General features: G+C 47.0%; 1 protein-coding gene across 1 annotated transcript in view; it reads right to left on the reverse strand.

Annotated features, from left to right (window-relative positions):
- Positions 1 to 26,521, reverse strand: part of LRRK1 (leucine rich repeat kinase 1) — a 69,311-nt gene that overhangs the window by 14,001 nt on the left and 28,789 nt on the right. The window contains exons 10-26 of the mRNA XM_059482093.1: positions 24,481 to 24,593; positions 23,296 to 23,372; positions 19,956 to 20,085; positions 19,309 to 19,421; positions 18,202 to 18,416; positions 16,116 to 16,280; positions 14,673 to 14,845; positions 12,613 to 12,733; positions 12,212 to 12,371; positions 11,328 to 11,604; positions 8,131 to 8,302; positions 6,608 to 6,771; positions 5,332 to 5,471; positions 3,659 to 3,908; positions 2,081 to 2,247; positions 983 to 1,180; positions 55 to 332 (exon numbers count right to left, since the gene is read on the reverse strand). Coding sequence (XP_059338076.1) covers positions 55 to 332; positions 983 to 1,180; positions 2,081 to 2,247; positions 3,659 to 3,908; positions 5,332 to 5,471; positions 6,608 to 6,771; positions 8,131 to 8,302; positions 11,328 to 11,604; positions 12,212 to 12,371; positions 12,613 to 12,733; positions 14,673 to 14,845; positions 16,116 to 16,280; positions 18,202 to 18,416; positions 19,309 to 19,421; positions 19,956 to 20,085; positions 23,296 to 23,372; positions 24,481 to 24,593 — 2,913 coding nt within the window. The remainder of the gene's footprint in view (positions 1 to 54; positions 333 to 982; positions 1,181 to 2,080; positions 2,248 to 3,658; positions 3,909 to 5,331; positions 5,472 to 6,607; positions 6,772 to 8,130; positions 8,303 to 11,327; positions 11,605 to 12,211; positions 12,372 to 12,612; positions 12,734 to 14,672; positions 14,846 to 16,115; positions 16,281 to 18,201; positions 18,417 to 19,308; positions 19,422 to 19,955; positions 20,086 to 23,295; positions 23,373 to 24,480; positions 24,594 to 26,521) is intronic.

Raw genomic sequence — 26,521 nt, forward strand, 5'->3', positions numbered from 1 at the left:
TGCCAGCCCCCAGTGCCACCACAGGGCTGCCCCACAGCCCCCCCAGTCAGTCACCTTTTCATCATAGACGATGCGGGGCCGGATCTCGGGGGCCTGGTACCCAGGCGTGCCCTCCACGCCCAGCGCGCCCTCGTGGAACGACTGCCGCGAGATGCCGTAGTCGGAGAGCTTGATGTTCACGTGCTCCCTGACGTCCAGAGACCACACCAGGATGTTGTCCGACTTGAGGTCGCAGAAGATGATGTTCTTCTTGTGCAGGTAGGCCAGGCCTGTGGCGATCTGGTAGGCTATTTTGTGTGTCAGCATGTGTCCCAGCGGCACGAAGGAGGAACCTGGCACAAAGAACAGCCCGTCTCCAGCTCCTGTAATTGCCATAACTGCTGCTTCTTCCCCCTCTCTCCTTCTCTTTTTAACTCCAGAGCAATAGCTGACAACCTTTTGAAACATCACTCAATGCCACCATTTGAAAAGACACTGTTTATTTTACTGTACGTGTCTGACAGTCCTATTAGATTCTTTTTTTAAACCCTTTTACTTCTAGGCCACTAAATCTTTGGGTGAAAATCAGTGTTTGACTAAAAGTTGACATGAAGCCAAGGTGCCAAGAGGGTCAGATGGCCTCAACTTATCTTGGAATTAGTGTCGTTCATTTGACAATGACAGCAATACAGATAATAATGAGATAATTTAGAGTACCAGACACCCATCTGCACAGGGAAAATCACAGCACCATCCACGCAGCACTGAAGATGCACTCCACATTCATTTGCAGAAAAATTGAAAATCCAGGTCTCCAAAGTAGCTTTGAGAATCCCGAGCATCAATTTTTACTAGGTTCCCAAAAGCACAATACAAGAACAATTCCATCCCTCCCACTTCCCTTAGTCTGGAAAAAAAAAAACCCTCCAGCAAATCAAGCAGTAATTTAAACACCACCGAGCATTTGTCAGTGGGAGAGGAGTGGGGGAGAGGCTGGCGTTACCTTTGGAGTTCTCAGCCAGGACGGTGGTGAGGCTGCCCAGCGGGGCCAGCTCCAGCGCGAAGCACAGCGGGTGGATGCTGATGCCGATGAGGGACACGATGCAGGGGTGCTGCAGGGAGTGCAGCATGCTGGCCTCCTGACGGAACTCTGAGAAGTTCTTCATGGCATCCATGGCCCGCAGGTGCTTCAGCATGGTATCTGGCAAGACACACAACCCCCCTTCTCACTGCCCAGCTCAGGAAACAAGTCACAAACTCTCTGGGAGGTGATCACCCAACGAGGGCTGCAGCTGGTGGGATTATGTTGACAGCAAGGCTTGAAGCTGAATCCTTTTGCTGATGCATGAGCCACTAGGAGACATTGACTATAAGCAGGATCTGTCTGGTGCCTCAGGAAGCAAGAGCTCCCTTGGTCCTTAAACACCAGGCTCAGGTGTGTCTGGTACATGCTGTTCTCACATAGCCCCTGATGACTTTGGAAAGCTGTGCTGTGCTTATCCCAGCAGGGGCTCTGTGCAGATGGCCCACTGCAGCCCCTTGGCTGCAAGGGCTCTGCCCTACAGTTTCCCAGCCTCCCTGCCAGAAGAGACCCATCACAGTAATGGTCCTGCTGCCACAGCACAGCCCAGGCTGCTCAGGCAGGTCGGCTCTTCCCGAAGGTGATTTGTCACTGGGACAGCAGCTGGCCTCCTCCACAGCTCAGGGATTCCCCACATCCTCCCCCGACAAAAATGAGGAATGTGAGGCACTTTCCCCTTGCCTCTGTCCATGGACTGAGGCTCTGCTGCAAAGCTGGGCTCCACAGGAGCCCATCCCTGCCTGGGGAAGCTGCTGGGCTCAGCAGGATTCCCAGTTTGCTTTCTCCAGCTGCTGGCACAGAGGGGGTAAAACATTAATTCAGAGGTGGAGACTCGCAAGTCCTCAGTGCAAACCCAAGCAAACCCACACTTCTCAAGGCCAAATAGTATGGGAACAGGAGTTGAAATCTCATCTCCCTTCCCAATCAAGGGCTCTGCCTTGGCACCCTATCAATCCAACCTCTGATCTGCAGGAGAGAAGCAGATTCCCTGATTCCTGACACCAAACCTGTGCACTGTACCTGCAGCTGAAGTGGGAGAACCCTTGCATTTTTTAATCTGAAATCTCTTCACAGCCACTGGTTTTCCTTGGTATCGTGCCCGATATATAACAGTTCCACTTCCACCCTGGCCAAGAACGTTGTTTTCATTTTCACTGCATTCCAGTTTGCTATTTTCCAGGAACAGTCTGCCAAACAGAAATTGGGGGTTTTTAATTAAAGTTTCAAAGATGTGGTAAATTAATATTTTTAATGTGATTTCCATTTTCACAAATGTCTAATAGGTTCTTGCCTTATCTACCAAGAGGACTGGATCACCTGAACTACCTTGGTCATCTCAGTGCACTCCATGCTGGCTCACATTGTACAACAGATTTCTCACAGAAAATAGTAATTTGAGCAAAGAAGCACAAAAGGCTTTTTGCTAATTTATCCCATAAGAATCAAACAGATCTGGAAAGCACATAAGCCCCTTTTCCAAGCAGATGACACAGGTACTGATACTTGTACTACTTATCTGTATTAATCATTTTTGTTTTGCTTCATTTACCTCCTGTTCCTCTTTTTTTTTCCACCGAGGCAGGACAGGATGTTTATGAACAGCCCCACACTCTGAAACCTGATTATTCAAATCAGCTTAGTGTTCCCAGGCTGCAATTCATCATTTCCCCACTCTCCCAGAGACTACTTTTACAGCTGTTCACACTTCAAACATCTCCACTCACCTCACACCTGCCAAATGAATCTGCAGGAGATAACAGTATGAGGAGGGCTGGTGTGATGAGCTGATGGGGTGTTTGCCCAGAAAAATGACCCCAACAAAGCAGCAGGGGCCAGTGAGAGCACAGAGAGCTTTGACAGCAGCCAACAGGACAGTCTGGTCCAGAGGCCCTGTGATTCTGCATTGGGCACTCATGAGAGAGCAGGAGCCAAAGGGGACATTGCTCTGCGGTCCTGCCTGCCCTCAGGTCTCCTGCTCTGCACACAGAGTAATGAGGGGTGTAAGACTGAGCCCATCTGGGAATGCAGTTAAGCAGCTTAAAGATTTGGCAGTGCTGCAGTGGGTAGGGGAGAGCTCCTTCAGCTCTTCAGGGCTGCCACACACCCAGCACATCCAGCAGCCCTCAGCTGAGCAGGGGCCCCAGCTCAGTGTGAGTCCCCCTGTGGTGACCATAAACTCACTCACCTACAAGCCCTTACAAAATTAAATCCATTTCAGTGCCAATTTTGTGATGCAGCAGCACTTCCTTTTTGTTTTGCCACATTAAAATCTCCTTTTGTGGGATCTCAGAAAGACTCCAACTACAGAAAGTCCTGGCCAGAGTTCTGGGCAATGCAGGACAGCTGTGGCTTTAAAAAGGACTTTGACATTGCAGCACAGTGATCTCAAAGGACCCCTGGTGTGATGACTCGGTCAGCACACAGATATTGCCTAAGCAAGCTGCTGAACACCAGGGGTGCAGCTCAGGATGAACTGCCAGAGCACGGATGGAGAGCAGATGGATTTGTTTCCTGTGGTCAGCAGAGACAACTCGGGAAAAGTGCCCAACCAAATCACGCAGGTACACTGAAACTCAACCAAAGGCTGTCACACGTTACCTGGCAGGAAAATCAGTCATGAAAAGCTCTGGGACCAGCTCTTGGAGCGACACAGGGATGTCAGGGTGGTTGGGACACGTGATGTAGTCCAGCTCGATGGCGGTCAGGACGCAATCCTCCATGTTGAAGTACTGCGCGTCCTCGGCCCGCTCGCCGCCCTCGCGCTGCTCCGGCCTGGCAGCTGCACAGATATGGCAGGGCACATACTGCTCCATCAGCAGCGTGCCATCGCTCTCCATGGCTGTGAGGGCTGCAGAGAGAGCAAACAAACAGGAAACCACGTCACCACCACGGCAGCTGAGGGGGAACAACAGCTCCGAGTGCATTCCAGTGTCCGCAGCACGACCTGGATGCGCCGGCTGGGAATGGTCACGCTCACACAGAGCGGTTTGCTGCAGGGCACTGACTGGAACAGAAAAACCTCTGCAAAGAAGGCAGGGACAGTGCTGGGGAGTCAGGGCTGTGGACATGACCCAACACTCACCCTGCTCTGGTCACAGGTAACCCACAGGCTTGTGAGGCAGATGTACTCAGGACCAGCAAAAATTGGAAGTATGTGAATAAAGGAATGGAGAGACCCTTCTGCTTGCTGCGTGTCTGTGTCTCTGCCCAGGCTGCAAACTGCCAGATGGCTTGAGGTGGGAATGGGGTTGGGAGCAGGCTGGCAGGCACAGCACACTGAGCTCAGGCTCAGCACTCACCTGCAGCACCCAGGCTGGGAACACAGGTCCTGTGGGCTCCCTCATGGGCAACGTGTTCAGCCCCTCCAGGGGAAATGTGGGTTCTACCACGACTAAGCCTTTGGGAGGTTCATACCTCTCCCATAACTACAGAGAGATTTTGTGGTGACAGGCTCTGTTAAATGCCCACAATTAGTCAGGGTGAACACAGGCTGCAGCCTTTGAAGTCGTGGCTCTTCTCAAGCTTCACTGATTAATTTTAGCATTATTTTAATCCAAAGACAAATAAAATGTTCTTTTATCTTCAGAACATGTAGAACGTGAGTATGTGAGAGCGCACCACTGTTTCCTCCACAGAGCCTCCAATTAAGAGACTTTGGCACTGCTTTCTAGACCAGGGTAGGACGACAAAGAGCACTTCAGATTTTGTTTTGGTTTCAAACAAAGTGTATGGGGGTTGCAAAGAGCCTGCTGGGTAACAGCAGGATCTGTGCTGAGCACAGGAAAAGCAGCTGCAGGAGTCAAGGAAGTTACCTTGGCATGCAGTCCTTGGTACCATATTCACTCAAGCCTCTCACATCAGAATTTTGTAACTCACAGAAAGTTAGAAATGGTGGGCAAATCCTCATCCCAGCTGATGCCAGAATGAGTTCAAGGGACAGCACCAAGCAGTGTGGGCCAAATCCTGCCCCTGCTACAAGCACTGGGTGAGTCTCTTGAACTCCTGCAGGTCCTGTTTGAACTGCAATGTTTCACCTGTGCTGCTGTGACAGACAGACTGGAAGACACAATGTCTAGACCAAAGGGTGTTGGCAACTAATCTTGATCTGTCTGCAGGTTTATTAGCTTTTATCAAATGTTATTGGTTTGAGACTGTCAGAGCCTGAGGGGTCTTCAATTAACACACAATATTGTGCACCTGGAGAGCTCTGTCAAAGAACCCTCTGTTGAAAAGATGTAACACTGCGCAGAAAATTAGAGCTGATCTCTTACCAGGGAACCACTGGTCTATCAAAGAGTTGACATGATCCGTGATGAAGGCCATGGCTGAAAAGTCTCTCACTTCTGACTGGGAAATTATTTTAATTCCACCACTTTTTTTCTTTTTCCAGTTCACATCAGAAGACTCGACACTGTGGGAGAAAGCCAAAAGACAGACCTGTGAAGCTTTTCTGAAGTATCAGCATCAACAAACTTTCTCTCTGGCAGGAAACCTGAGTTACATAATAACACACAGTTCATGAGTCATAGAAACACAAAGCAATCTAGCTTCGAGGGTGATTTTCAACTCAGCCTCTTCTGAAAATGACTTTCAGAAGAGAATTCTTGTACAGAAATGCCAGTTCCTCACAAAGGGTAAGTGCTATAGAAGGTCAGGACTAGGGAAAACTGTGGCCTAAGCAAGCTGAGTATGACATAGAGCTTTGACAGAAGTGCCCTATACAGAATGATGGAAGGTTGGGAGCTGTAAAATCAGTCATAAAACTCCAGTGGAATAATAATGGTATTTCCAGAAACCGTTAGGAAAAGTTTATGAACATCATTTTTGCACAATTCCCATGAAAGTGTAACTCCCCGAAATACATGGGGAACTAACAGCAAGACCACTACCATGGTCCAGAATTCAGGATTCCAGCCTGTGGTTTGCAGCGTCTGGGTTCAAGTCCCCACTGAGCTTGGAAACTTGGGAAGGTCACTGCTCCCTTCTGGCCTCCGACCATGCAACAGCACCAATGGTTCCTCCCTGTCTTGCCAGGGACTGAAGAAGCAGAAGCCTTAAATGTCTGCATTTGTGAAACAACATGGACAGGAGGTTTTCCCCAGGCTGGCAGCCAGCAGGTTGGGCACTTGCCCACAGTCCCTGCTGCACAGAAGCACCTCCATTGACCTGGATTGCTGCCACGCAGTGGTGAAGTTTTAGGATTCAGTGGAAAACTCATTGAGGTAAGGAAATCTTTGCATGTGAAAATGCATGATTTTAAGCTGCCAGAGCCACACTCTGAATTTCACTTTCTGTTCTCAGGCCTCTTTCAATTTGTGGCTGCAACAGCAGATAAGCTTGATACATTCAGACCTGCCAAGTAATCAGTTATTCATCATTTTGCCAGCAATTGTTACCAGGTGAGTTATGTCCATTAGAAGAGCCTCCTCTTCTCCTGATGAGTGAGCACACAGCCTGGGTCAGGCCCATTCATCTCCATTCAGCTGATGTGTCTCATACACTCTATTAGTCCCCTGTCACACATGCTGCATTATGAACACAAATTACCTAAGATAGCCTCCATCAAAGGTAACGAACAGACCTTCCTGCCAGTAAACCGTGTGAGTCCTTTTGACTCGGAACGTGCTGCAGCGGTTCCTTTGCGTGCCTGTGAAGCTGTAGATGGTCACCTTTTTGTTCCTTGTCTTGGTGTTCTTCTTGTTTTCAAAGAGCTGAAACAAGCAGAAAAACATGAGTTTTGCATTTCTCGTAAGGATGTTTTAATCGGGCAAGAAAGTGATTTCTTTTTTTGGCTTTCACAGGTGCTGTTGTACCTTTTCCAGTAAAAGTGACTTGTGCTCATATAAAATTTTGCGATGGAATGGAAATACACATGGTAAAATTGATTTTTCCACAGTGGAAATCTTTTTCATGCCACTCAAAAAAGAACAATTTCATATCAGTGCACAAAGCTAATTCTGTAACTGTGACATTTGCCGTATTTATTCTGCACTCACAAAAGTCTTATAAACCTAAAGCACTAAATGTTCTAGTGAATGATGAAGCCTGCCCTCAGTGCAGAGAGTTAACTTTTCCACCTGTTTTAGTAGGAGGAAGATGGCTCTTCTCCAAGACACTTCGAACCAGCAAAATGTATTTCTGTTTTAAAACCAAGAAGTTAATCTGCAGGACTCCGCTGTACTCATTGCTCCAACATTTATTTGCCTGCAGACAGGTCTGACGCCTGGCATCCTTTCCACTCCCTTCATGAGGGCTGGATGAAGACCCTAGGAAAGGTGCTCTAGGATTATGTAGTGCCCAGGAGGATCTAAGCAAGGGGTTGCCAAGACACCCCATTAAAAGAGGTAAAGTTATTACATGGCTTGAGAAGCCTGGAACACAGAGGACCTTCCAAAAACAGGTATCATGTTTTCCATGTTCTGTACATCACTGACAGACCACAGTTTAATGGAGAGCTGCTAAGAAGATAGCAGAGCAGTACTATAAATATTTTGCAGATATTTATTACAGTTTCAGATAGAAACTGCTACAAACACATCTGCAACAACATCAAAATTCACTGGGCTCTCAGAACCTTGCAAACACTGCTTTAATGTCACTCATAGCACTTGCACTAATGGGGTGCCTCATTAAGGCAACAGTCCTGTAATTTTCTTCTCATTTAAACCCATAGAGATTCAGATATTTGGCTTTGCTGGAGCTATTCCAGATCTCCTCTGGCAAAGCTGTGAGGGAGTCTGGCCTGGTGGAATGGTCATGGACAAGAGCCGCAGGCAGAATTCCAATTACTTGTAATTGGAAGATGCTGGAGGAACTGAGACCTTCCAGGGGATCACGTTATAAAGAGGCTGTGGAGAACTCAGGTTTTCTCCCCCAGTGCCAATTTGTCGTTCTCAATGACACCTACTGCAAAAACAGAGTCAGACTGTGAGTGCAGAGCCTCGCCTCTCCCCTTTACTCACACAATGTTACTGCAGTCTGTGACAGAGGCGGGATGTGAACAGACATCCCACTTACACTGAACCCCTTCAGCTGTCTGCTTTTGTTTGCAGACAGACACAGTAACCTACCTGGAGGTCCATCTCTGCCAGGCTAATTAACATCCGAGCTATGAACCTCTGCCAGAAGCCAACGGGGACAAAGCTCATCTTGAAGACCCTCTGGACCGTGTTTGCGGTCTGGTGGCAGAGCCCGTGGATATCTAACGCCGGCTTGGTAGGAAGCAGATGAGGGAGGAGGTAGCTGAAACACATCAAGTTCAACAGCTCAGGTTTTAGCTACAGCTTTTAACAGTGAGTACATTGTTACCAGATAATAGGGCGATTCAGTCTCCAAAGAGATTTTTAATGGCACAGCCTACTGCATATAAAAAAGCTTTTAGACTAAAACGCTGCAGCAATACATGGAGAAATTAATTTACACTATGAAAGCAAGCAGAGGCAAAACAGACATTACATAATTCAGCCAGGGCTATTGGAAAGGGCTAAAATTGATGTAATGAGCATTTGTGTACTCACAAATTAAATGCATTAAAATATAAGAGTCATTAGAACAGCTGTGATGTCGGGACTCTTTTTTTTGGTACTATTTTGCCCTGGTAGTAAGCAGGGAATTAGAGCTGTGGAACAGGAGATCAGTGCAAAAAAACCCTCCAGCAACTCAGGTTCTGTAAGCCCAGAAGGGGAGGAAAGGAGTTCCAGGCTGCAGGGACTGGGCTGCTCTGCCTCAACCCATCCCCAGAATGAGAGCACCCCATGGGTCAGCATGACAGGGATTCAGAATGAGAGCACCCCATGGATCAGCATGACAGGGATTCAGAATGAGAGCACCCCATGGATCAGCATGACAGGGATTCCTGCTGCCCCACCCTGCAGCTGATTGATCCCTGTCACATCCCAGACAAACCTCTAGAGCAAGAGCTCACTTTGCCAGGCTGCTGCCAGCAGAGAAATCTCTTGTCTCAGATTCCTCTGCAATCAGATTATTAGGTACTTTGCCCAAGTGTGAAGGAGACTTGATGTTATCTGTGCCTGACCAGTCAGCAATAACGGGGTTATGCTGGTGTAGGGGACCACAATGCTTTCAAATTATTTTCAGATCTCCCAGTAATCCCAGAATATTCATTTGTCCTGCTCTTTCATATTTGGGAAGTTAAACGTCCTGGAACACTGCAACTGTTTTGAAAACCATGAGCTTATGGCTTTCAATACTTGCCAGTAAATCTCCTGTCAGTGATACTCTTCTGTACCAAACACATCCCAGGATGCCTGTACAATCTAAAATGTTATTTGCTTATAAGCAGACACACTGCTGTTTTATCAGTGCTGAGCCTGAGAAAATGTGTTGGCATCTGGGGCTCATCGTTGATGGGCACAACGACAGCAGCAAGGCATGTGGCCAAGAGACCTGACCAAAATAACACTGGCAGGGACTAGACACAACCAGAACTAATGCTGGGTCAGAATCCACTGCTTTAAAGAATCTACTGTCTCTCGTGTTTTCTCTCTAGCAGCTGCAGCATTCTGTAAAATTTGAAACATCGGCTCAGAAAAAAAACAGCCATGATTAGACAACAGCTCTCTCCATATGTCACACGTGATGACATATTACATGATGAAATTATCTGTTCCATGAAACATCTTTGGAATGTAAAACTGGCAAAAGTTTCAATTATAAATTCCAGTAAGAATGGTCACGCTTTTAAGTGTATTTTAAGAAGCAGAGCACAGCTAACTTACATGCACCTTAGGCAGAAAAGCAGAGTGCAACAAACTAAAACTTCTCGCTCTATAAAAGTAGTGGATGCATCATCAGAGACCCAATAAATTTTCCCCAGCACATCCAAGAAAAGGTCTAGGAGTGTAAGAAGGGCCAGTGAGGCCCTTCTGGGCCACAACTATCTAGTGGATTATAACACAGATGGTGATTCGATGCTCTTGAACAACAGCCAATGCAAATTTTGAAAATATGTGAAACATGCCCCCATCCACCCTTTCAGAACAGAAACTGGCAGCTGCTTTCTCTACTGACTGCACAGAAACCCTATCTGGCAATCTAGACAATAATTGCAGCAGCACAGTAACAAATAACTGCTCTGTGTCTGGCTAGTACATTAAATTAATCCAACCTGCTATAGCTACAGCCCGTCAGTGGGAAGAATATTCTGCTAATGTGGCTTGGATCGCTCAGAAAAACATTGGGCAGGCCATGAAAAAGCAGTTTCCTTGTTCCTGAGGCACAGACAATGTAATTGCCCTGGTGAAAAATGGCAGATAGTGACAAGGAGTCCAAAAGGCATTTTGGACTGAGCAGAAACATTGCTGCTTTATCTGTGTTAAGCCTGAGAAAATTTGTTGGCATCCGGGACTGGATAAGTGACAGGCATAATGACAGCACAGAGAATGCTGCACTTGTGCTGGCATTCAGAGCTCCCCCGAGGCTCGGGGCGATGCGGCCGCGCTGTCCTGCAAGGGCAAGGAAGTGAAATGCAAATGCCACATCAGAAGTGCAGCACAGCTCCGGGCTCACCGCTAGCCCAACAACAGGCTGTCGCCAAGCAGATGGCAGAGAGAAAAATCGCAGGGAACTCTGCCCAGAGGAAAAGGGACCGGGGGCAGAGGGGAGGAGGACTCATTAACATTTAAAGAGAATGAGCTTTCTTAGAGCATTTCTAGGAAAACTATTGATCAACACCTATTGAAGTTTAAAATCAAGTAAATCACGTTGCTGCTGCAGCTACGCTTTCCTGATTTCACCAAGAATAAAATGCTGCTACTTTCAGGGCTGACACAGGTATTGATTACCCAAAGTTTTCTGCCATGCTGAAGTGAGGATCCTTCACTGGAAACAGATGACTCCAGCCCATCTATATTTCAGGCCTGGCAGCCGTGGCCTCACATCCTCTCCCGGCTGCAGCTGCGCCGGCTGAGCCCTCACAGCTTCCACCTGCTTGTGGCCACATCCCCGCGGTGTCACTGCCCCTCCGGGCTGGTGCCTGAGCCTGTCACAGCCTCAATGCACCCAGGGGACAAAGACTGCTCTGGGAAAGCTTTCACACGGGCTGGTTTGGCCCAGAGGATGCTCAGTTCAGGAAATACAGCCCAAATGAACGGGTGCCTTCCATGACACTGCTGAATGCTCTCAGATATTTTCTCAGCACAAGAACCCTGTCAAGACAACCACTTAGAGTGGCAAAGCCTGTTAATATCTACTGACTAAAAGGTCATTTTTCTCCAGCCTGACTAAACCTCTCTCATTATCAACATACCTGTTGTTGGCCACAGGCAGGGCGATCTCAAACTTGGCCAAGAACTGGAAGTACTGCTCTTCAGTCTGCTCGGTGAAACCTGTCCCAACCAGCAGCATCCTGAGGTCCTCTGCTCTGATGACTCCATTCTTAGCTACAGACTTGGAGCTCTTGATGTTGAAAATCCTCTGCAGACACTCTGAGAGCCAGACAGGGTCAAGGAAGTAGAGGTTCCTCAGGCCATGGCTCGTGTCTGGGAAGTGCAGTAGTGTCCCTGTTTCTATGAGAAAATTAATTGCTGCAAAAAAGTGAAGAATTGGGAATTAGCAATAGATCAGCATTAGGAAACCACAGAAGTGCAGAAGAGTAAGACTATGAGGCACTTTGTGCAGTTTTATGCATTCCAGACACAGCCAGCACGCAGCCAAGCCAAGAGAGTAACATCTATCTGAGGAGTGCTGCTATCTGACACTCCACTTGTAAAACCCACATCTCACTTCTTCACAGCCAGTATTTCTGTCCCCACGACACCTCCCCTTCACCTTCCTCCTGTCATCTTCACAGGGAAGGGCTCTCCCTGCCTCCTGCAGAGCAAGGCCTCCATGAAGATCACAAGACTGGGGACCTACAGAGAAGCCAGACTTGAAACTATGGCAACCCTCACTCTACACAGACTAGAAATGAGACACAGCTTGTTAAAAAAAAAAAAAGAGTATGAAATCAGTAACCTCAGACCACCTCAGAAACTTCCTAGTCTTGTTCTCAAAGCCCCACTACTAATTTTATATCTTACCAATTTCCAAAGTCACCTCTACACTGGTGGAATTTGTGTTTTCTATTTGTGGAACACTTCAATTGGACATACATATTAATTTCCAAGAAATGACTGGTCTGCTCTGACCTACCAGTTTGCAAGTCTTCATAGTCTTTGATGTCATTTCCAGGTGTCTGCTCAATCATCAGCTCTATTTGTCTGTCTGTTAAATACTGCACATCATCATTTTGACTTCTTCTATGCTGCTCTGCAAGGACAGCTTCTTGGAGGCTGAGGTAACTCCTTGGTATCTGCAAGCCGTGTGAGAAAACCAGCAGGATCAGGATCAGCCAGCAAAGGATGAACTGGCTGCCACCTTTCTTTCACAGGGATTTTTCAGTGCTGTCTTTTCCCAGAGCCAGATTGCCATTTTAAATATTCACATGGCTCCTGCACCAACCCCTTACTCCATCAATAACTCCTAAAGGTGACCTCCCAAGCCTCCCAAAGGCCCTGCTTTGGCAAGGATCACCGAGACAGAGCAGTTCTCACCAATCTCCCTGCAAGTTTCTGGGAGCAAATTGAGCTGCCAACATCCTTCATGTTGCAGGTGACGTGAAAAATCAGCTGCCGCAGTCCCTCGAGGCCTTCCAGAGTCTTACACGAGAGCTCACTGCAAAAGCCATGCAAGGGGCAAGGTTATCAATCCTTATCAGCACACTGGCTTCCTTTCCAGCCTCACTTTCTCTTATCACTGACTGTAAATTTCCTGTGTCAGCTGAATGGGAGGAAGGCTGTTAGTGAGTATTTTTAGAATACTTTGGAGAAAACACAGAGTCGTCTGGAAAAGATGTACCAGGCCACATCTGTATTAGCCCAACCTCTGCTCTGCCTGCTTCAGTGCCTGCACTGCTGTCCCCTGTGCACTGGGGTGTCTGGGGACATCCTGGCAGCCTGACCGGAGTCATCCCCCTCCGTCCCAGAGCCACACACATCCTGGAAGGGGCTGTGGGGAGGAGGAGAACTCTGTGCCCCAGCAGCCTCTGGGGACAGGTCCAGTGCTCCCTGCCCAGATCAAAGAGGCAGGATGATGACTACCAGACACCTTTTCCACCCTCATTCCGGCCCTTGATCAGCTGGATCCTGCAATCTGGGAATTGATGCTTAGATCCTAAAAGCTGGCCTTCATTATCTCTTCAACAGCTAAAAACCTGCTCTCTTCAACTCCTACTAGTTTTAATCTCTCTGTGGGCTGGATAAGAACAGTTCTGTTCCACGTTCCTCAACAAAGGGTCTTTCTAACTGATCCTACACACATTCCCATGGCAGACAGAAAATCCTTCTCTAATGAAAATATATGCTTTATCTTAAATCTCAGCCCTTCATGGCACTGGGAAGTGTGCAGCTCACTGGGATGCTGAATGACCGTGACCACTGACAGAAGCACCTGGGGTCACCCACACAAGGATTTCACACTCCTCCAGCCCCAGAGCTTAATGCCATGTTTATTCCAGGTGGATGATGGAGTGTGGAGAGGCACAGGAGGAAAGAGGCTGGGAAGAAATGGAAGGGGAAAGGAAGGTGAAGAGAAATGTTCAGAATGCCTGTCAGGGTGAAAGAAAATCCCCTTGGGAAAGAATGACGGAGATTGTGTTGTGATGCTCTGAGGTGATGGCAAAAGAGGCTTGAGATGCCACAAACAAAGTTTTCTCCTTCTCATGGTGAGTCTTTGAGCCTCACAGCGGGTCCCTGATGCTTCTTCTGATGGGGAAGAGCTGGCTGGGATGCCTGACAGTGCCTGGGATGCCTGACCCGGGCCGGGGTGCCTGACAGTGCCTGCAGAGCAGTGTGTGGGAGGTCGGCTGATGCCTTTGCCAGGCAGCAGATGGGAAGTGCTGGGGACATCACAGTGCCCTTCCTCATCTGCCAGCTGCCACCTGCTCCTGCCCCAGGCAGATATTTTCACGTTGTTTGGTGCCAGCCTGCTGCACCCCCTGGCTCACAGCATGCTCCGTTCCCAGCTGGAGCAGCCTCCTCTTCCCAAAGGCATTCTCTTGAAGCAGTGTCAGACTGTGTGGCCTGAGGGACACACCCCTCCCAGGCAGGCCCAGCCCTCTGTTGTGACTCCTGGAGATGGATGGGACAGGTTTGGACTGTCAGAGGCTCGGGGGACTGACCCTCCTTGCCCAGCCACGTGAGCTGTGTTCCCACGTCAGGAACCACCCACAGCCTCCCCTCAGCAAAGGCCCTGGCACCCCCCTGTGACAGTCACGCTCCCACAGCATTAATTAGTCGATCTGCACCCTCTCCCCTTGTGACTAATGTGTCACCATCAAACAGTGAGAAACCTGAGTGAAGGGGGAGCAGTAAACAGGCTGGTCAAGGTCATGACTTTGGAGCTTGCAGCTCTCAGACTCATCATCAGCCCCCTGAGCAACACTGACCTTCTCTCTCATTATAATACATTATCTCAGTCAAAAATAGATGAAATGCAATGCTGACGAGCCTCTAAATTGGTTCCGTTGCCAAGGAGATCAAGTATCTCAAAATTGTTAAAAGTGTCATAAAATAAAGAGTGAGTGACTGAACTTCACAAAGGCACAAGGACTCACTGCAGGTGCTTGAAGGTGATATCTGGGAATCCAGTTGCTCTGGATCCAGAGGGAGAGCGACACAGAGCCAGGACGTAGGCCCTCAGGGTTGCTATCCTCTCCACACGGAATTTCGTCTCAATCAAATCCAGGTGTGTTCCCACCACCAACACCACTGAGTTTGGAGCCTTGGCCTGCAAGAGAAAACACTGGCAGTGATCTCACCCAGATTACACCAGTGAGGACAGGTGAAAAGTGTAGTATTTAAGAGGAGGGAGTCACACATATCAATAAAATGGAATACACATATATGGTTATAAAATAAAGGCAACCTGTCATGGCAGCTTGACAACAGCTACAAGTGATTTGGGTATTACAGAAGTAGATCATGGCTTAATCATCTTCTGCTACTGCAGAGCAGGAAACTGTCACTTTGGGTTTTTACATCAGGGTTTAACATAAAAGGAGTTGCTGTGAGTCAGTGAATTAACAGCACTTGATGGAGTTTGCATTCACCAGTTTGTCTTTCCAATTCCTGGTACCCCCAGTACACTTTATTTCTCGTAAATTCCACAGGTTAGACATCCAGCGTGTTTAAGATACTTCCCATTGTGTGCTTCAAAGCTACAATTTCACTTCTTCTCTCCCAATTCTATTGTAAAGGGTCATGAACAAAGACTCTCTTGTGGTTTTCTCCTTTCTACATACAGCCCTCTTCATTTCCCCTTTTTTTAACCATCATGATCGCATTTCTCTGCATTTTTCCTGATGTTACTGTGTGCTTGCTGGGATGTATTAAGGACACATCATACATTTTGGAAATATAATAATTTTCCCTTCAGCTTTGTTACCTAGTTTGGGTTTTTGATTGCTGGTGACCATTAATATTTCGATAATTACAAGATGTTTGTTTTTCAAGAGGCACCCCTTTTTGTGCATTTAATGTTGAAACAACTATCAAATAATAAAGAGTTACAGACAATTATGAACATGGTGTTGGAAAAATGCAATTAATTCACTGCAGCTCTGAGCCTAAATGAGAGCTGGTTTGGAAATACTCTCCAGCTTACCTGAATCTAAAGTGTTAAAAATATAATGTCAAGACTAATGTGTGTCTAACTCACAGAAGAAAGAAAATGCTTGAAACCCCCCTTGGAGCACAGTGTGGTCAAACACTAATTCCAAAATAAGTATGTTCAGCCTTACTTAGCAAGGGTTTATAAATCAGCTTTTGTTTCGCTCTCTGCTGTGTGTGAGGGAGAACAAAGCAAATGATAAATTTAAACCATTAAATATAGTGATACGCCTACAGCGTAATGGAAAATGAATCCCAAATGCTGTGCAAAATTCATAGCTTGGGGAGCTTTTAAAAGCAGAGCAAAAAGAATCTGCAATATCACATATCTGCGTGCTGAGCTGCTGCTTGATAAATAGATATCCCAGAGCCCACCAGTGATTTCTTACCTCAATGTTCAGCAACCAGAACTGTAAGTTTGCCACAGCTTCTTCCCCCAGTGCCAAGTTCCAGACCACTATGTACAATGCTTTGTCTGTGAAGAAACACTGATTGACTGTAGACATGCTCGCTGGGCCTCCGATATCCCAGACATTGAACTCCACTGAATCAACCTACTTAGACAAAGAGAAGTGTTCAAATCAAACCGTGGCAGTAAATCACTGGGAGATAATAGCTGAAGTATAAACCTACGCCTGCATAATGTATGACACAAGAAGGGGTTCAATGTCCTAATTGTGCCTCCAGGAAAGATAAATCAACAAGCAATTGTTAAGCATGGCTACCACTTCCCCACAGGAAATCAAGACTAATTACTTGCTGCTAAAACGATAGAGGTGCCCTTGATGCTGGTAAAACTCCAGTTAATGCTGTGGATTCTCCAGTCCAAACAAGGGTCTCATTCTGAGCCCTGCATTTCACTGCATCTGTAATAGAAACTGTTTCATCCTTGCCTCTGCCACAAGGCCATTGAAGCTGCTTATCTGCCACTGCTGTGGGGAACAGGAAACCCCTGCTGAAATCACTTCCACTGAGCTCAGACCGAGCTGAGCCAAGCAGAAGGGGGATGCTCAGGAGATGGGGAGCTTCTCAGGCCTTCCATAAACACCTCCTACACTTTGCTCCCAGGCTTCTGACGTCTGTGCCACGCCAGAGATGGGCCAGAATCATATTTGCTGTGAATCAGACTCACTGATTTCTGGGGGAACGCTTAAATGGAGGCCTCTCCAGTTCTGGCTCTCTTCCCAGTATCCCTGCATCCATTTCTCCGTGCAGCCCCAAGACAGCACTAAGAGGGAGCCTGGCTCTCTGCTTCACTGGCATTCAGGCTCTCAGTTGCAGCAGGAAGTACCTGCATATCTGGGAAGCTCTGTCCCTAAATCACTTGGCCCTGGAGAGTCAAAAAACCTGAGACTGAACACAAAACCAGACCTTCCTCCTCAGAGGAAGCCACCATCCTCAGAGCATCACATAACCCTCAGTGGGCTGTGTTTAGGAGGCTGGGGCCAGGTACTGACTGATCCCATGTGGAAGTTACCCTGTCAGAGTTCAGCCAGGAGCTCAGCATCTCAGCAGGGCTCTGATTCTGTGCAATCCGTGTGAAGTCTCCCAAAAACAGCTGGAAGAACTTCCATATTGTTGAAACCAAGCCCTAAGCAGCACAAGGACTGCTTTGTTCATCCAAAAGACCTTCAGCTGTGACTGTGTGTGTGGACAGACAGACTCAGAGATAGAGATAAAAGCCTGTTCATTGTCTTGATTCCACTCCAGGTCCCTGGTGCTGTCTACACTTTTATTTTATTCAATTGCTCTTCAACACAAAATGCACAAATCCCTTCTCCCACCAGATTCTACCCTTCAAGGAGTCAGCCTGTGTTGCTCTTTTCTTTCTGTCTCTGGCCTGGCACTCTTTGCTGTGGAACAGCTGAACTCAGCAGGCTCCTTTCCCCTTTCCAAAACAGTCTGGTGGTCATGGCTCTCATCTGGGAAGGGAGAGTGATGTGTTTGCACCCCCTCAGCTCTGACAAGACCTCAGGATGAATTCTGCATCCTCTAAACCCTGGGCTACTCTGCAGGCAGTGGACAGGGCCACCTACAAATGCTTGGATTAAATCAGCAATCTCCAAATTACTTCAGTGTGACACACTCCATGGATGAGCCACCTGAGATTTGGGTGTTTGAGATATGCCTTGGACATCTCACCTTCCACCCTCATCCCCCACCCAGGACAGGTCTGGTATCAAGCAAGTCCAGCTTTAGGTACTGATGCCCCAAATGAAAGCCCAATCTGCTGATTTAAATCACTCTCTCAAAAATTAGTGTCCACTGAGGTGGGAGAGCCAGAATTTCAGCCTAGCCAACACTCTTTAGAATACAGTCAGGAAAACAGAACTGCCCTCTAGTTCTGGAAATGAAACAGAATTGCAACGGGTCTAAAACCACATCCCACTTGTGAGGCAATGGAAACTGCTCTTTGCAAAAGGACAATTTCAAATTTCAGCCCACAGGTCCTGCAGATCTCCGGCCGCTTTTCACCTTTGCCTTGTGTCCCACGGGCTTGGGCAGCTCCCACTTGGATGTGCGGATGGTGGCCTCGCTGTGCATCATCTGGGGCACCTTCCCTGTCTGCAGGATCTCCACCAGCGTGGACTTGCCCTGCCGGGGGGGCCCGATGACGATCATCTTCATCAGCTTGCACTTCTCTGCCCGCCGCAGCTGCGCTCGTAAATACGCCAGCACCGTCTTGGGGCCTGGGAGTGGGACACAACGGGGTGGGCACTGCAGCCAGCAGCACCCAGGGACAGCACAAACCCCACTCTGCACTCACACATCCCAGCTGGGAACTCCTGCTGCCCCTGCAGCCTGGCTGTGGGCTGAGAATAAACAAAGAAACCTCCAGCCTCAGGACAAACCTGAGACAGAGACCCCAGGAAAAGGTCACTGCTCGCAGGCTCCACAATGGAGCACTGTAAGGAGAAACAAATGCTGGGGCTCCTATGCTTCAGAAGCTGAAAGGAAACATAAAATACTAATTCAGTATTGGAAAAATACTCAGCTTTTCCCTCTACTTTTATGCTTCCAGTTAAAGTGAGATTGAGGTTTCAACAGTATACTACTGGAGTGGGAATAATTCCTAATAACTGGAGCAGGAATAATTCCTAGTAACTTTGTTTCCACAGGATTTTCTGATTAAAATGAAGAAAAAAAAAAAAAAAAAAGAAAAAAAGAAAAGAAAACAGCATTGTAATGGATCCAAAAACCTAGCAGTTCACAATAAAGTCACTTCAACGGGACTGTGACTGCTGATCCTAAACACTTCAGTCTTTAGAGAGACCATCTAAATATCCTAAAATATCCACATTCAGGAAGCAAGCCACAGAATTTATGCATACTGCAATTGAAATACTGCATTTATAAGCCATCATTTTAAATTGTGATCTGTCTTGAATTGATCATTACAGCCAGAGCTTAGCACTGATTATCAAATTTGTAAATATGAGTAGGAAGTTTCCCTGTGCAATTCCAGTTAACCCCATGAGGGCTCAGGCATTCACTGTCTGTTCGTGCTCTTGACCATTAAAAGGAAGAGATTTTATTGCATGTTCAGTCAATTTAATAAAGAATACACAGCATCAGCCTTACCCTCTTTTCTGATCTCTGCAGGAACGTTACTGATATTTAGTTCCTCGATATCCAGCTGCCAGAGATTAGCCAGCTGTCCAAGTTCTGGAGGAAGCTCTCGGATACCAGGGTTACTGTACAAAAACAAATAAATCTACCAACAACCAGGCTTTGTGTGTAAGTAGCTGCTCTCATGGACTCTCAGATTACGCTATTCTACCCTTGCAGAAATCTTCCATTAACATTTTAATAGGACTACTCAGCACTTTAATAGCAATTTCCATCCTAAAAGTGATGTATAACCTCAATTTATCCTCCAAGGCAGACAAATGTAATCATCTTTGCTGGATAGTTGAGGAAATAAAGGCAAAAATGATGAGTTATTGAATGTAGCACTACAGAAACTGACAGCAAAAAGCCAGAATGAACTAGAGACACATTAGATTCCCAGGCCTGTGTTCAAAGCATTAGATCATCTTCCCTAACTCCAAAGACCAGCCTCCTCCTTATCTAAAGCAAACCATGGGCACAGCTCTAACAAGGGGCTGACAATTTCCAGCTTTCTGACTTCAAAAGCACTGGACATCTGGGGTGGGGCTCCACAGAAGACTGGTCACTAAAACAACATGGGAATAACACTGCAAAGCTTTTCCAGGACATGGACTTACTTTCCTAAATAAAGCTCTGTTAAACCTTTCAGGAGGCAAACGGACTGCGGGACTGAGTCCAGCTGATTGTCATTCAGATAAAGAACCTCCAGAGAATCACTCAGAAATGCTGGAAACTCCAAAAAAGGACCTGGAACGAGACAGAACACAAAATGCACCTTTAAAAAAAGAAACAACAAAACAGGCATCAAGGCTCTGAACCAAGAGCTTCACGTGAACTTTGCAGGCAGGACATGAGGTCACATCCATTGTCAGGGCCACCACCAAGCAAGAGCAGAAAAGCAAATGGCCTTCAGTGACAATCTAACATCAGTGTTCACATCTCAGTGTCCTAAAGTCACAGGGCTGGAAGGGGACAGTGTCCAGGACTTATGGGGTGCTGAGGGAGGACCTCCAAACCTGCCAAAACAGCTCAGGGGATGAGTGGCACCTTGTCTCCTACTGCTGAATACATGGTAATATCCTGTGAACTGCCCCTATTGCAGCCTAACAGCTGGCACTGAGAGGGCATCCCACGGGTACAACTGGTTCTTAACATGGCACTGAAAGGGCACACCCAGGGCACAGCTGGTTCTCAATGTGTTTTTTCCATATTACCTAAGAAAAGCCAGTCAGAATTTATGTTCAGGTTGGCACATTGCATCCCACAGTAATTGATGGTGGATCAAAGTCAGTAACAACAGAGAAGAAAATCCAGACTGGAGCTGAGAGACTGACCTATGCTGTCTCTAAAACATGCTGGTGTTTGCCCCTTTGTTCTGTTTTAGAAAAGGACTCAGGGAACTTCCCCCGTGCCTGAGGAGCATCTTGTGCATTTTGGGAGCAACCCAAGCAACAGGAGCATCAACTGCATGGCTGAGTTGCTGCTGCTGCTGGAGGGGTTCAAACAAAGGGAAGATCTTCAAGGCCCAAAGAGCACCATTTCACTCCAGAAATGGCACCTGGGACAGTGGCACAAAAAGCTGCCATGGATTGTGTTGCTGTACTGAGGTTTGACATTTATCTACCAAAGAGCATCCTGAAATGAAGGAAAACCAGGCAGGTTTGGAGTCTGAATAGGGAAGTACAACCAGCACCATCTGTTGCCTCCATGGTCAATCAAAGCAACTCCCTGAGATGCAAGACTGTCCCTTCCTGAGGGATGGGACAGTTCCACTTCACCAAGATCTTCCTTTACAGAGAAAATGTGAGGACCTGCAATTAGACTCAGTCAAAAAGAGGAAAAAAAACTGGAAGAGGTTTTCTCAGGAGAAAACTCCCCAGTTCTAATATTAACAGCATTGCAGCCTGAGTTGTGATCAGAAAAGGAACAAAATAGAGTCCCATTGTCTGCAGGGGGGTCTCATATACGTGACAGGACTGTCTGGTGTGGGCAGTGTCACAGTCTGCCTTTTGAGTTTTCAAATTGAAAAAATCATCTTTGGGATTATTTTAGGAGAACAGCAGGCTGATTCAGGGATGCAATTCACTTCCTTTCTGGCTCATTGCTGAACTTTGCATTGCTGCTCTTCAGTAGGTACCTGGGCACGGATAGATTTAGTCCCTCTTGGACACGTAGGAGCAAACTCCTAAAATAGCAGCAATACTCTGAATTCACCGAAGAGTCCCAGGTGGAAAGGAGTGTACTATATTGGAAGCAAGCTTGAGGTGTTTATGAATTGTAATTATTTATTCATGAGTTATTTATGATTTCTCTGGCTTCAGCTCAAATTTTCTTTTAAAGAACTGTAGAAAAATTAAAACAAATCCCATCTTGAAAATGTATTTTTGGATGAATAAACGCTACCAACACCACACATGCATGTGCAAGAAGTTATTCTGAGACTTATCAATCAAGTATAGTGAGCACCATAAATTATTCTCTTTAAATAACCTAGACTTAAGTAAACAGCTTTGTTGGTAAATCATATGAAAACCTGTCCACCCCCACCTCACCAGGAGACTTCTGTGAGCAGCTGATGTACTCCAGCTTCTGTTTTCTCTTGATGTTTAAATTCTTGGCCACATCCTCTCATCTCACCAAGCTACACTTGGCAGAGGAACAGAGAGAAAAGGATGAGCTGCCTCTGCTCTGTCTCTGTGCTGCTCACCCGTGGCACCAGCCAGGTGGGCTGCTCTGTGCCCCCTCACACCTGAGGCCACCTGAGGCAGCTCCAGGGTGCACCAGGGTGTAAAGTGGCTGTTCAAATGTCACTGCTGCAGAGCCCATCCTCTCCTGCTTTCTGTGTTTGCAGCATGTAGAGATTTCCATTAGGACAGCAATTCCGTTTTAGAGCTGGCTGTAGCTGCCTTTGCCTGCTGCTCCTGCCCTTCTCTCCCCTTTGGGAAATGCTGCTGCAGCACTTCACAGCAAAGCTCTGAGGATATGTCAGACTCCACAAGGGTCACACTCCTTTTCCAGTTGTTCCATAGGCCAACAATGTCACAGCATTTCCATTTCCTGCCTGTGAAACAGCACAGACCAACCTCTTCTCCCCCTGGGAGGCACACACACCTCAGCCAGCACAGCAACCTCCACTGCCATGGACAGGAAAATGAGGCAGGACCAGCCTGGCCTGGAGGTCCAGGTTAGAGCCTCTGCCTCCCAGAGAGCAGCTGGAGGTGAGGATCTCCAGCCCTAACCTACAGCTATGGCTGCACATGGTTCATTCACCAATTTCACCTCAGGCAGAGTTTGCAGGGGAACTGAGGGAAGGATTTGCTGCAGGAGGGCCTCTTCCTCCCACGAGCCATCTACGGCTGCTGGGATGTGATGCTGGCTCTGTCCCACTCTGTGACTGGCAGGGAATGCTTAGAGCCAGGCATTCTGCAGGCAGCCAGAATGAGAAAACTCCCCAAGTGCTTTAAAATAAAACAACAAACAAAAGAAATGCAGATGAATCCCACAGAGAGCAGGAAGCAGTGCAATATCTTCAGATATCCCTTTGTTCTCTCTGGGATTTCACGTGCATTTCATCAGCTCTGCCCCAAACTGAGGGTGCAAATCACAGGCAGGGGAAAATGTGCCATTTATAAAGTCAGCAACCAAAACAATCCTAAGAGTCACAGGGATAATTATGGGTTAATTTCCCTTCAACATGCCACTTAATGCTCTGGCTAAAAGGCATAACCTTCATGAAGGGCAAAAGAAGCAGGTTTCACACCATTTTTCTATATTGGTGGTACCAACCAGCTGCATCATTTCTTTAGAAACATTTAATCTGAACATATTTCCTCTTAATGAAATGCAGTTGCACTTTAAATTGCAGAGGAATTTCCTCTGCTTTCTCTCCAGCCAAACTGCAGATTCCTGCTGCCTCCCAGCTCTCCTGGCATTGCCAGCACTCGCTGTGAGCCTTACCTGCCTCGGGGCCACCACGCACCCTGTTCTTGGTGGTGAAAAAGGGGATCCTCTTCGTCTTAAACCCCTCATCGCTCCTGTGGGCCAAACAAAACAGGGACTCGTGGGGAAAACATCTTGGAAAGGTGCTGAGCTACATTGGGAAGAGCCTGACCATGCTCACAGCTCTCACAGGATCCCACCTGCTCTGGAGAGATGGGGTGAAACCCACTGTGCAATCAGACTCCACCAACACTTGTCCAGCCCAGTGGTTTTGTCCTGGCAAATCAACAGAGCTCCTCAAGCAGCTCTCCCAGCTCCCAGGGCAGGAGCACTTGACCCCTGGCTTTATGGGTGTCAGGGTTAAGTGGTTGTCAAACAGCAGATTGAAGGAGTTTCACCAGAAGTGCTGGAGAACCGACCTGCAGCCACTGCCTGCCCTCCCCAGGGAGGCTCAGAGAAGATGACCCAGCAGCATGACTCTGGAAATGCACTGGGACATTCAAAAAGTGGCAACTTGTCTTTTGCAACTGACACAGAATCTCCTAAGGACTCCAAAAACTGTGTTGGACAGGCACCCAAATGAGAAGATATCAGCATGACACAATTCAGTGCAATTTTGGAGATGATAAAGGACCTTTAACTCTCTATGTTAAACATCTCTATTGGAATTTCTACACAGAACAACATCACTCATTTATTGGACGATCTTATTAACATCAGCCTTAGAATCACAGAATCCTTTAGGCTGGAAATCTCTATGAACTGGCAGCTGGTTACACTTCCATTTAAAAAACAAAGACTTTTCATTTTTTCCATAACAATACTCCCACACTAACTAATAACTGCAGTCCAGCCAGATGGTTTATGGTTAAGATATGCTCCCCACAAACTTGTATTTGTAGTGATGAACCACACAGCGGGCTGAAGAAATTCCTACATGCTCAGAAATTAAACTGCTATTATCAACAATCTATCCGCTTAATAAATGATACAGTGTGCTAAATGCCCAAAGAATTCAGCAAAGGATAATTCATCACTGTCACAGACACACAGTGTACTTGGGGATATGGTATGTGGGTATCAATGCCTTCTATGCAGGTGATTAATTCTTTCCTGACACCCTTTGTGTTACACGAGGCATTTGGTTTGCTATTATTTCTTCAGCTTTTGTTTTCTTAGCCAAAACTTGAAAGCAACACTTACTTCCCAAGCTGGTTTTTTGAAAGATCCAGCGACTTAAGTTGTTTGCAATTCCACTTATCCTGCGAAGGCAACGTAACTAACTGATTTCCCAGCAGCTTCAGGGACACCAAAGCCTAGGAGAGGAACAGCCTGGAGTTAGGGAGCACCAAACACACAGAAGGAGCTTTTTAAGCATGGCTATTAAATAACAGAAACACGAAGAAAGTACATCTTATTCATCAGAACATCCTGTCCGTGCTGCCCAGCATGCAAACATTTCCTCCCTGTCCCCAGCAAGTTCTGCACGGAGCAGCACCGCTCACTCCAGGGAGATTATTGCTCCACTTGCTGACAGATGCACTTGGAAACAGCCCATGCAAGAGGACATCTTACTTCTGAGTGAGGAAACCTTTCCAAGTGGGAAAGAACACTCTGATTTACCCACACAGGATGCCACGTATGGACTACAAATATATGTAATAAATGTGTGTGTCTGCACACAGTGGGTTTACACCTGCAGTGCATCACAAAATCAAGGTGCAAAACACGAGCCACTTCACACAAGTTTTGACTGCTTTTTTATGACAGCTGTATTAAAATGGACAGTATTTGTATTCACTTTCTGAGACTTATACAATTTACACATCTCCTTTTTTTCTCCCCTCCCAGCAGAGACAGGAATTTTAAAAACAAGTGAAACTGATTGAGACCATACAGTTAACACCACACAGATAGGACTCAGCTGGAAATACCAAGTTAAACATAAAATCTCCTTTGAATTTAACTGAAATATAAAACAAAAAATGCAGTTCCCATTCAGCTTTGTAAAGTTTATGCTCTTCCATCTGCCCTTAATAATGTTGAGGCTCAAATGATCATTTTCATTTGGCTGAAAATCCAATTTTCCACTGAAAAACAGCGCTGTCTGTAGAGTTTCCAACCAGGTTTATTCAGCAAGTCCCCCCACCATGAAAAACTGAGATAAAGCAGAATGTCAGCTGAATTATCTCCTGTCAGAAGTACAGCAATATTAATGAATTATAGCCCATGGAAATCATGTTTTACCAGCAGAGACTTCAGTGTCAAGTGTGTTAAATGTTTTATGTGCTCCACGTTAATAAAAAAGGTTTATGCCCCTTTTCATCGAGCAGTATTAACGGGGTCTCACAAAGCAGTTTGTTGGCCTTCCTCCCCTTTTTTAGATTGGAAAAATATGAGGTGTCCATGTGACATAAGTGATGGACAAGCAGCAGTGGCTGGAATGGGAATTCCCGTGCAAAACGCTCCCTCTAGTGATGGAGAGGGGCAGAACGGGGCTTTGCTGGGTTTTGGGAAGGTGAAAGGAATACAGAACTGCAGACAGAGTGAGCCACCCAAGGAAAGGGAGAACTGGAAAACTGAGAACTGAAAACTGACAGAAAATGCTTTTACCATCATTGTGCTCCCCTGGGAGGGCCCAGCCTGCCCTTGGCTCCTGGTGTGGGGCTCTCTCCAAGTGTCAGCATGGGGCTGTGCAAGGACAAAATCTCAGACGTCTCCCCAAAACACCCCTGGGCAGGGGGAGGGAGCAGAGGGAGGCTGCACATCCCAGAATTAGCACAAATGTGCTCTGGGGGCTCTAACTGGGGTGATTCTCTTTCAATCACTGTGTCTGTGTGCTCCCAACACTGACCAAGGCCACTCTCCAGGGAGCTGAGAGCCTGGGCAGCTTCTCTCCAGTGGTTCTGTGCATGGGGGGAAATCAGTGACTGTCAGCTGGCTGTGGTTCTTCATGGCTGAAACTCTGGAGATCTCCAGTCCTTTTAAATTGCCTCTTGTCTCTGATTTCTCCATTTTTCCTGCCTTTCAGTGTGAGAATGGGGGCCTCCAGAAGGGACACAACAGCAGTGGCAGACAAACTGCCTTCAAAGCTGCTGCCACAGCATGCAAAAGGGTGTGGGTGACACCTGAGTGAAGGGACTGCAGCATCGGATTAAGGTGCCTCAGTCAGGTCATGATGTGGAAAAGCTGACCAGAGTCTAAACTCAATTATTCCACCCACAGAGGGCCAGGTGTCTGCAGG

This window comes from Ammospiza nelsoni, chromosome 14 (genome assembly GCF_027579445.1).
Source record: "Ammospiza nelsoni isolate bAmmNel1 chromosome 14, bAmmNel1.pri, whole genome shotgun sequence".
Lineage (NCBI taxonomy): Eukaryota > Metazoa > Chordata > Aves > Passeriformes > Passerellidae > Ammospiza > Ammospiza nelsoni.